This window comes from Boleophthalmus pectinirostris, unplaced genomic scaffold (assembly GCF_026225935.1).
Source record: "Boleophthalmus pectinirostris isolate CB_2022bp ecotype Guang Dong unplaced genomic scaffold, ASM2622593v1 HiC_scaffold_4, whole genome shotgun sequence".
NCBI lineage: Eukaryota > Metazoa > Chordata > Actinopteri > Gobiiformes > Gobiidae > Boleophthalmus > Boleophthalmus pectinirostris.
The window spans coordinates 13,603,538-13,615,121 of record NW_026571353.1 but is presented as its reverse complement, the minus strand read 5'-3'; the positions used below and the strand labels follow the sequence as shown (position 1 = coordinate 13,615,121).

The window sequence follows — 11,584 nt, the reverse complement described above, 5'->3', positions numbered from 1 at the left end:
GTACACAGAAAAAGTTTAGATGCTAAAAAGGCTAAATCTATAATTGTCATAACAAAAATACCTAAAAAGGTAAAGTTTTTGTTAAACAACAAAAAAAAAATATAGAGCCCTACACATAAATGTGACGGGTTAGTGTATGTATGTAAATTATATATATATTTTTTTAAATAGTGTTTCACGATAAGGCACATACAGGTAGCGTACGTCTCCTACTTATAAAGTAGCAGCTACACATTTAAGGCCTGTACATCTGTGTCAGTGTAATTCTTAACAGTTCCAGTAGATGGTACAAGACTCTAAATTTAACACAAATTAAGTGAAGTCATTCACCGAGATCAGATCATGGGGATTAGATGGAGATGTAGAGCTGATGTTATTTCTATCAATAAAAATTTACTTTTAAAATGTTCAAAATATAAATATGAAATATATATATATATTTTAAAGAAATGTATTTAATATATCTAAACATTGAATTATATAAAATATACTTTCTTGTTGGCAACATATTCCCAAATTATCCTCAGCTGAACTGTGCTGTCATTTCAACTAGCTATAGACTATTACAAATATTTGACCACATTACACTTTGAAATAAACGCAATAGTATGCGGAGATTATATGGAACCCTGTGAGAAACCCGTTTCCCATCGGACAGTAAAAAGAACCGGAACCTAAACAGCCACGTAGTAAAAGGCGAAGCTCGTCAAAGGTTAGTTAAATTGTGTTTTAAAACGTCTAACACGTCTGTCATGCTTAGCATTGCACATGATCATTGGAATCCGTTTCAATAGACTCACATTCTGTCTTTATTTAGTTGGTAGGACGGAGATTTGCAGGGATTTGTGCGATTAAAGCTGGTAACCTAGCACGTTAAGCTAACACAGGATCATCGTAAACATTCGTAGCTAGCTGTCAAGCTAACATCACAGAGCATTAAAGTGCATAAAAAAGAAAATAATGTGTCCTCATAATGCAGCCTTCATAAATATCTTGCTCCCTACATTTCCATGCGTCTGCTACAATTGTGTAGTTAAGATGATCATGTTATATCATTAAAATGTTAGAATTCATCGTTCGTAGTCTCCACCAAATACCAATGAGACTATAAAATAATCTTTATAGTTAGTTAGCTGTATCTCATTGCTACGACTGTCAACATGCAGACGTTTGTTTGCACGGTTACTAGACACTGCAGACTAGTAGGACTCATCAGCAGTTTTGTGTCATCGCAAATGCCGCACTGATCTCTCCTTTTTTAAAGCTCGAAGAGACCAAAATACATTGCAACGCCACGTTGCCTGTTTAGTTGATTTATATGATAAACAAGCATTTCTCTTCAAATAAATGACCACGCCTATATTCACTTCCCCTCAGCTTTTAAACCTTTTACACTTGCTTACTCCATATATTATACCAAGCAGGCTTTTCATAAGTCACATGGAGCGGACATGTCAGTTAGCAGGATAGAAGGTTGATGTAAGGCGCAGGAATAATTGAACACAGTGAAGAAACATGTTTTTTTTTTTTTTTCCTTTGACAGACGTCCTGCCCACAGCTGACCCACCCACTGAGATGCCTCTGTGAGAGTTTCTTTCCAAAGAGTCACTGGCAGGATTTTACCAATGGAAACCATGGAAACAGTGAAGACAGACAAATATGAAGAACTGAATCTAAAGAGCAATGTCATTTCTGAACCGCAAGCTATGGATCAGACAGACGCTGAAACAAAATCACAATTTATTCAACCAGAACAAGGGAAAACCCCCAATGGGAATCTGCCTAATGGTGAGTGCTTATTGGCTATTACCCTTTTGTAAACTTTAAGCAAATGTGTATGTAATTCTGTCAAAATATCAGTATCATTCTTGTCTACTATTTAGCACTGAACTATTAAAAACTGCTAAATAAAAATGTGACAGTTTACATTAACTGACTTACATATTTTGAATGTTTGTTATTGTAATGCTGGTGGTTTAAAGCTAACGCTACAAAATACACCATTTAATATTTTACAAAGTTATCATATTAAGTATCACATGGCTTTCATTTATGTTATTCCCTTAGTTTTTAGTCTTATCACCTTCTTTTCACATTTTCAAATCCTCTTACTAAGGTTGTCCAGCCTGTTTGCCCAGTTGATTAACATTTTCACTTTGATGTTGAGTTCGCTCCTTAGGGCTCTCTCTTCTCTCTTTGCTTTCAGGTCCTGTCAGTTCAGATGCAATGCCAAATGGAGACAGACTGGCCGAGGGCTGTGGTGTCCATATGAATGGCCCTGTGCCTCCTACAGCTCCTCCTCAGAGTACCAGTTCCCCGGTCAACTCCAGTCAAGAGCCCTCTCCAGGTGTGGCCGTTTTCCCATCCATGACGCTAGAGAAGTCTGAGGGAGATAGTACTGAGCTCACAGGTCACACGGGTGATGCACTGCAGTCACTGAGACTCAGTATGCCCATGCAGGAGACTGAATTGTGTAAGCATAAACTGTGTGAAGTAAATGTCCCTCCCTGCCCGTAATTATGCTTTAATTCCTTTCAAATTACATTAAATAGTCATTCTTTTGATAGTTGAAATTTTGGTGTGCTTTTCTTTGTACCATTATGGATCAGTTGGGATCATTTTGAAACTAACCCCGCATTGCATTTACGGTTTGGTACAACTGGTAGAATATACAGTAGATTTGTGGTTTGCTTTGCTTTAAATGCATGGGTACAAGATGTCTATTCATTTTACTTTAATGACCTCTGAGTGTGGATTGAGCATGACATTCACTTGCATGTGTCATGTAATAACTATCAGTTGGTGAAAACCATATAGCTATCAGTTTGTGCAAACCTTATAGCCTGTACATGATTCTCCACAGTCAAATCCAAAGGTGTGGCGGCTCTGGTTATCTGTTGAGTGAAGGCCTGCCTTTTGAGATTTGAATGTTTTGTTTCTGATTACTAATGTAGAAATGTCTGAGCCCTGTACAGACTACACAAAATCCAGTACGAGCATTACCATTAATGTTTGTATGGGTTTTATGGATGATCTTGACAAAAGCTAAAACTCATATTGATTAATTTTCTAATTTGCTTGCTTGTTGATTTCCTACTATAATAAATATATCAGCCAATAAGAAGCCTTCATTGGAGATGGAAAATGAAGAAAAGATCCGCTATGAGGCTCGTAGACGTCTGGAGGAGCAGCTCAAACAATACAGAGTGCAGAGACATAAGGAGAGAGTAAGTAATCAGTTTGTTTTATATTACTGGATGTTTATTCTAGACCAAGCAATTTACACAGAAGTAATCGTTATCTTAATTTTTGTTTTTGTCCTTAGTCTCATCGCTCCAATCCTAAGAACAGACCGTTCAGTACTTTAGATCCTGAGCTTATGCTGCATCCTGAAGCCCTTCCTCGGGCCAGCACTGTTGCCATGACCACAGAGTATTCTTTCCTGAGAACTAGTGTCCCCCGTGGTCCCAAACTGGGCAGCCTGGGTATCCCACCTCCCAAAGAAAAAAAGTCCAGGTCTCCTCGCCCAAATAAAATTCATTCTTTGGCTGACTATAAGACAGAAAATGATGGAGGTGGCGGAACAGGTGGTGGTGCCAGGTCAGCGGATAGCACTGTGGGATCACTTCAAACCAGTATTAGCTCAGTGTCAACAGTGTCGGAGGTGAGCATTATATCTGAGCGGAGCGTCAGTGAAGTAGATAGACAACTTGGTGCTTCTCCTCTTCCCACTGATAATGTATCGGAGATTGATGGCAGTGAGTCTGGGACAAGACCAGGGAATGATGGGAATGACAGTGACAGTTCATCCTACAGCAGCGTGTCGACTAGAGGTACCTATGGCATGCTCGCAGCTGCAGTGGACAGACAACAAGGGCCCTATATGGTGGAAGGGAGACAGATCGCTGCAGAGGCCATGGGTCAGTTCCCCTCACTTAAAGAGGTGCTACAAGCCGCAAGTGAAGAGCAGCATCTGCTAGAGCTGGAGCAAGATCAGGAAAGTACAGCTGAGCCACGGAGCCGCAGAGACAGCTTCTCAAGCAGGTATATACAATATATAGGGATTACAAATTAATATGGGCAATTCATAATGATGTTCCTGTATTACATTTGCATACTATATTCACTTTTATTACTTTGGTTTTATTCAATTGTTTGCAGGACTAACATATAAACATACAGACATACATACAACAAATTAGTGGCATTCATTCACAATCAAATGCTGGTGCAGCACCTTACACAACATATCTGTGGAAGATGTAGTATATCAGTGCTAAGTTTGATGTTTTACACTTTTCAGTATTTCTGTAGAGAGCTCTGTAATGGGCCATGATGAAATGCTACAAGTTCTGAAAGAGAAAATGAGGCTTGAGGGCCAACTGGAGTCCTTATCATCTGAGGCCAATCAGGTACATCTGCATTCTGTTTTGGCATCACAAATCTGTACTCAGAAATAATGTAAACCAATTGCTAATGGGAAGTGGTCTCCTCCTTAGGCTCTCAAAGAAAAGACAGAACTCCAGGCCCAGCTCGCTACGGTTAATGCGCAATTACAAGCCAAAAGTGAGGAGGCTCAGGTCAGCCAGCAGAAGCAGAGTACCCTCACTAAAGAAGTGAACTCCCTAAAGGACAATTGCAGCCAGCTGGAGAAGGCTATGGTGGAACTACAGGGACATTTAGAGGGCAAGAATGCCAATCTGGCCTCTTTGAGCAATGACCTGCAAGTGGCTGAAGACCAGTACAACAGACTGATGGGAAAAGTTGAGGAGATGCAACAAACCGTAACATCAAGGGATGGCACTGGTATGAAACAAAAGCATTCTTTGTACACAGTGTTTAACTATAATGCTTATTTATGTTTAATGTGAATATTGCAGTTCAAGAGTTACGTCAACAGATGAGTGGTCTGCAGGGCCAGCTTCAGCAGGTGCAGCTGGAGCGTAATACGTTACAGAGCCGACTCAAAACATCTCAGGCTGAAATAGACTCACTGCAGCAAGTCAGGCAGTGGTACCAACAGCAGCTTGCTATAGCCCAGGAGGCAAGAGTACGGCTGCAAAGTGAGATGGCAAACATGCAGGTAAAACTGGGGTGTTTTTTAGAATGCCTGTTTTTAAAACATTTGTGCATTTTGGTCCATCGGTGTATCTTGTTTTAAAGGCAGGGCAGATGACTCAGTCCGGGGTGCTTGAACATCTGAAACTGGAGAATGTGACATTGTCCCACCAACTGAGTGAGACTCAACATCGATCCATCAAAGAAAAGGAGCGCATTGCTGTTCAGCTACAGAGCATTGAGGTCTGTTGTATGGTGAGAGTACATTTAAAATTTATGTACACAAACTTACAATTGTTTTGCTTTTTTGTAAAGGTTGACATGTTGACCCAAGAAGCGGCATATAAGCAGATCCAGGACGCAAAGACAATGGTGGAGGATGACCTGCAGCACAAACTGGAGGAGTTTGAAGCAGAGCGAGAGGAATTACTGAAACTTGCCAACACAGCCAGCACACTGGAAAGAGAATTAGAACAGGTATAAATTGCAACTTAAAATGACATAATATCAGACTAACCATTAATTAATGAAAAGTATAATTTTGATATTTTATTTGTAGGTGAAGCTGACTCTCTCACAGAAGGATGTGCAGCTACAGTCACTCCAGAAGGAACATCTGGAGCTGATGCGGCAGCTCACCGTGACTCAGGAGAACCTACAAACCAAAGAGCAGTCCATTAACCAGCTGGAAGCCCGCTACCTGGAGCTAGAGGCACAACTGGCCGAACTGCAGACAGAGAGCAACGCAAAGGACGATAATATTCAGTTCCTCCAAAATGAGAAGATTGTTCTTGAGGTGGCGCTGCAGGCAGCGCGCGCCGACAAAAGTCAGCTTGATGAAGGGGCAGAAAAACTTGGAGAAGAGGTCCTTGTGGCCTCAGACATCTTGGATCAGCTTAGACAAGAAGTCCAAGTCAAAACCAGCCAAGTATGCAAACAAGCCTACAGTTCCATCCATACTTAATCATCCAAAAATATAATGATCTCTAATAATTTGTAACTTATATTTTAGATTGAAACACTACAACAAGAGAATAACTCTTTGAAGAAACAAGCTCAGAAATTAAAAGAGCAGTTCATGCAACAAAAGGTAACAATTTTCATCAAGTATTATTATGAAATTAACAGCAATACAGTGATGCTGTAGTGTTTATTGTGGGAGTTACATTGTGAAGTCTGTAGCCTGTCATCTCCAAAAGTGATGTACTGAAAAGAGGCTTTTTGCACATGCTGTCAGAAAGTGGGTGGATTTTGATGACAAGATGACAAAATGTGAACTGCTATGTTATTTATAGTTTTGTATGCAGGATTTTAATGTTGATTGAATTGTGATTGTGAATATCAAAAGTTCTGCTAAGCAATTAGTGCATTTAAAAGGTCCAGCCTTACCATTTTAACTTGTATGTAGTCCTCTTGTGTCTGAATTTAAACTCTCCAACAAAAAATTGCAACGCCATCACCCATTCCATGTTGAAATTTCTAGGTAATGGTTGAAGCCTACCGTCGGGACACTAGCTCCAAAGACCAGCTGATCAATGAGCTCAAGTCGACCAAGAAGCGTCTGATGTCAGAAGTGAAGAATCTCAAAGAGGAGCTGCAAGGAGTCCAGGAGGAGAAACAGAGGGCAGAGATGGAGCAGAGCCGCCTGCAGAAGGAGGTGGTCAGAGTACAAGAACAAATGACAAACATGGAGGCTCATCTGGTAGCCATTCAGAAAGAACGAGACGAGCTGGAAAATCAAGTACAGGTATAGTTCAAGACCTTTTTCAGTCAATCTGTGTGAAACCAAAAAGTCTAAATGTATTAATGCTTGATTTCATTGCAGTCTTTACAGCTTGATCGAAGTCAGCTTGCATCAGTGACAGAGGAAAACGAGGGCCTGAGGAAACAGGTGGAGCAGATGGAAGCTGAGGCCAAAAAGTGAGTTATGTTTTCAATAGAAATGTGAGAAATTCAACACAAGCCAAAAGGAATGACTTGGACTTTGATGAGCCTGTTTAGAAATGTGTGTATATAGATTATTTCTGTTGGCTGTGGCTCCAGATGAACAGACATTTGTCTTTTTATGATATTGTTATTATCAGCTGGCTCATATTTTTTATAAATAGGGCCATCTCCGAGCAGAAAGTGCGTATGAAGCGGCTGGGCACAGATTTGACCAGTGCACAGAAGGAGATGAAAGCCAAACACAAGGCCTATGAAAACGCGGTGGGTATCCTGAGCAGAAGACTTCAAGAAGCTCTCACAGAAAAGGAGACAGCTGAGGCAGAGCTGGTCAAACTAAAAGCACAAGTTTCAGATGGAGGAAACAGTCAGGCCTTACAGGTAATTTACAGATGCCTATATTATAAATACAATTTTGGCAAATGGTAAAAAAACAAATGTATGTCTTCCTCTCCAGGAAAAGATTGAAGCTCTCCAATCTGAGCTAAAGGCTGTGAACAATAGCAAGTCTATGTTGGAGAAAGAGCTGCAAGAAGTGATTACCCTCACATCTACAGAGTTGGAGGAATACCAGGAGAAAGTACTTGAGTTGGAGGATGAGGTGAGCCATCTGACAACTATAGTTATTTTATTGACACATTCTCTTCATTTTTATTGGTTTGACAGATGGAAATTTAATTTACAGTTGAGATTACATGTGTGCTTCCTTTCCTTAGCTACAAGAGTCAAGATGCTTCAAGAAAAGGATTCGGAAATTAGAGGATGCCAACAAAAAACTAGCTTTAGAGTTGGAACATGAAAAAGGGAAATTGGCTGGATTGGCACAGTCCCATAATGCCTTGCGGGAACATTCCAACATTTTAGAAACAGCGCTAGCAAAGAGAGAAGCGGATCTAGTGCAACTAAACTTACAGGTATGCTCTTTGTTGTGTCTTTTATCTTTTTGATTGTATGTGGTCATTTTACCTTGTCTATATGTTATCTTAATTAATAACTGTTATGCAAGACGATAATTATAGACTCATTGTGTTTTTCAATTGCAGGTTCAAGCTGTTTTAAAACGAAAAGAGGAGGAGGATCAGCAGATGAGACAGGTGGTCCAGACACTACAGCTTGCATTGGAAAAAGAAAAATCCAAAGTGAATGATCTCAAAGAACAGGTTTGTACCCCCCACACAATTAATGTAACTATATATACTATACTGTATATATTTAATGATGTACTTGCTCTCCAGGTGGCAGCAGCAAAAGCAGAAGCAGCCCATAACAGAAGGCACTATAGGGCAGCCATGTTGGAACTGTCAGAGATAAAGAAGGAGCTACAAGCCAAAGAAGATTTGGTGAAAGTCCTGCAAAATGAAGCCCAAAAATTACAGTATGTGCAAATTTCTATTTCATTACATTTATACTATTTTTATACCACTATATAAGGAAAATTAACTTAATTACTGTCCCTATTTTTGCAGGGCTCAGGATGAACAACATGCTCAGGAGGTTTCAAAGTTCCAGGAAGACTTGGCCGAGGCTCAGTCACAGATTCAGATTCTCCAGAAACGTCTAGATGAGGAACTGGCAAAACAACCCCTGACAAACCAAGAAGTAAGCCACTTTGTACTTGCAATTTTTACAGTGAAGAAGGTATATATGTGTGTTACCGAGCATGTTTATTTGTGATATCATTCTTCTCACTCAGGTTGAAGATTTGAAGTGGGAGGTGGAGCAAAAACAGAGGGAGATTGAGGCTCAGAAACAGCAGGTGGAAATGATGGAACAGTGCCATCAAAGGGAGCTGGAAAATCTACAGACAGCTCTGCATGTATGTACTGTACTGTCTACACAATATTAGTGAATGTCTAAATGCCATTAACAATTATATATCTATATATGAGTTTTTTTAAATATGCAACCCAAACATTTGTGTCACCTTAGCCTAATGCTTCATTGGGATATAAAAAAAAAATTATGACTTTGCCAGTACTCTATGCTTACAGAGACTTAATTTACACATATGAACATATTTTCAGAATCCTGAGATTAAAATCAGGATAAAAAAAAGTCTAAATAAGAATTTAAATCCCCTCATGAAAGTTTAGAAATGACTCCATAATTAACTAAATCACAACTTCAATTGCAAAAATACTTCTACAAAGAGGGACCATTGTCCCCTCAGTGAGGATTCTAGGTCTATATTTTGACATTCACTTATGCTGCATACAGTTTACAGCAGAAGTGTCAGCATCTCTGGTGACACTTGCTATGCGTCAGGTCTAACCAATAGTTGTCTTTGTGACAGAGCATAAAAGTGGAGCTTGAGACTGTTCAGGAGGATCTGAACAGTGCCAGAAAAGACAAGTTTATGCTACAGGCCAAAGTGGGAGAGCTGAGGAATAGCATGAAAACTCTGCTCCTGCAAAACCAGCAGCTCAAACAGGATCTCAAACAGAACCGTATTAGAAAGGTAAGACACAATTTAATACTGTGGACACTGGATCAATGTACAACAGGTTTTGCACCCACATAGACTGTTGTATAATGTTGCTGTAATTAAGCAAGTAATACAGCTATACTGTGGATAAAATCTTGCTTTGTTATGGGAAATTTAAGGAAAGAGATACTCAACCAATAGTTAATATTGATACCCTTTTTTGTTGTACCAGCGTATTGAGCTGAAGAGTGAAGGAAACCCATCTAACCCAGTGACGCCAGTCAAAATCCCAGACTGTCCCGTACCTGCTTCTCTCCTGGATGAACTACTGAAACCATCCACCTCTGTAAACAAAGAGCCGCTCAACAACCTGCACAACTGTCTACGGCAACTCAAGTAAGGGTCAAATTGCTGTTATTTTAGGCATTATATATTGGCAGAAATTATCATTGTTGTCATACCTGGTGTTTTTAGGGAGGAGATGGACAGCCTTCAAAGACAGATGGAGGAGCACACGGTAACTGTTCACGAATCAATAAACTCATGGCCAAACAGTGAGGATGGACAAGCTCAGCTAGAACTTCAGAAAAATGGATCCAAATCTTCACCGCTCACAAATATGCTGGTAGATAATAATAATGATGCAGAACCACAACAATCCTAATAAAAAGTATTTACCTCAGGCTGAAAGAGGGAGAGTGGAGTTTTATCCACAAGGCACTTTGAGCTCTGTGTTCTCTTTACTTGCTGCCAACATTTGGCAATTTCCCATCAGCACAGAGGTGCTTTCTGACATTACTACTTTCTATACTATAGCTTTATGCTTTCTTCGCTGGTTGTTTATATTTTTGTTAAAATATCTGAGATTTATTTATTTGGAGTTTGAAATATATTTTAAGAAGACCCCTTATCACAGTTCACACTTATAACACACAATATGTTCTGAGTTTTCTGACTAACTGAACTGGGTCACTAAAAAGCATTTACTGACATGTAAAATGATAAATGTCCTAACCCAATTATTTTGCTCAAAAAAGTTTACGTCTGAAAATTGTTCTTCCAGGTTGCCTGTGCCTGTACATGAGAAATTACTCATTTATCTTTAAACTGACTAGGTTTAAATGAATTGCTTAATAATACTTAATGATCTCAGTTATGTATTGAGATTGCTCCAGCATGAATTGCAGTAATCAGTACCTTTAATAGCCTTAAATGCAATGTTTTAAAAGGACTAGGGTGGTGTCTGACTACTCTCTTGTTTCTGATGATTTCCATGTACAGTTTAGAAGAGTTCATAGCAATGATCATTAATATTACTGCACATTTGTGGACATTTAAGGACAAGGACACTGTACAATGAGACAGTTATGTTACTACTGCTACTCCTACAACTGTGCAATGAGACTTTACATATTCTGGTTACAATAAGTATATACTGTATTTACATTAGTTGACTCCTCAAACACACAGTTTGATGTGGGGCTGAGTTAAGGATTAAGTTAATGGTTTCCAGAAGTTAATATATAAATATGCTTTCTTTTGTATTATTGTGTATTCATAATAACTGTTAATTAATGGTGTATAAAGTGTCTAAATAAGAAACTAAACGAAATTGGTAATTAATTCTGGTACAGTAGTTATTACTCAAACTGGAATTTCCTTTGCTCTCGACACAACTGTTATGCAGCCATACCCTTGCCATTTGCTTGGTAAAGAAATCTTAACCTGTATGTATTTTGAAAGGGACATTTTGCGATAACTGAATGGGCTATTAATTAATCCATACTCTGAACATGTTTCTTTCGACTCACATTTGGAGTCCCTGTATTTTGGTACTCTGATAACATTTGGGACATTTTTACTCTGTTCTGTAACTGTTGTATCTGCAGTTCCTCTCATTTGGAATTCAGTCATTCCATTGTTTTAACATTTGTGTTTGGAGATGTGACTGTATTTATCATAAAAGTTGCACTATTCATCTGAAATGGCTTGTCAGTGATTCAATGTCAATACCAGTTTAGTATGTTATTACTAATAATGGTACAAATGGGAAGACCGCAGACAAGAGAAACTTTTAAATCTATGTGTGTGGCACAGATGATGTCATTTTTTACATATACGGGCCTACTTTTGAAATAAAACTCATGAGATTTATTA

The 11,584-nt window shown here is 39.1% G+C and overlaps 1 protein-coding gene across 2 annotated transcripts; it reads left to right on the top strand.

Annotated features, from left to right (window-relative positions):
- The first annotated feature begins 657 nt into the window (after positions 1–657).
- Positions 658–11,412, top strand: golga3 (golgin A3). Of its 2 annotated transcripts, none has more exons than XM_020928309.2 (24): positions 658–712; positions 1,544–1,788; positions 2,207–2,347; positions 3,115–3,227; positions 3,326–4,044; positions 4,304–4,412; positions 4,500–4,806; positions 4,881–5,083; positions 5,164–5,301; positions 5,374–5,535; positions 5,618–5,986; positions 6,071–6,148; positions 6,542–6,805; positions 6,884–6,978; positions 7,167–7,383; positions 7,460–7,603; positions 7,719–7,916; positions 8,046–8,162; positions 8,238–8,377; positions 8,469–8,601; positions 8,696–8,818; positions 9,296–9,460; positions 9,660–9,823; positions 9,902–11,412. In XM_020928309.2, exons 2-24 carry the CDS (start codon positions 1,626–1,628, stop codon positions 10,089–10,091), a joined length of 4,452 nt encoding a protein of 1,483 aa, XP_020783968.1. In that variant the 5' UTR covers positions 658–712; positions 1,544–1,625; the 3' UTR covers positions 10,092–11,412. The 2 variants fall into 2 exon arrangements, with proteins under 2 accessions (XP_020783968.1, XP_020783967.1); XM_020928308.2 differs by having other exon boundaries at positions 2,207–2,473.
- The last annotated feature ends 172 nt before the right edge of the window (positions 11,413–11,584 follow it).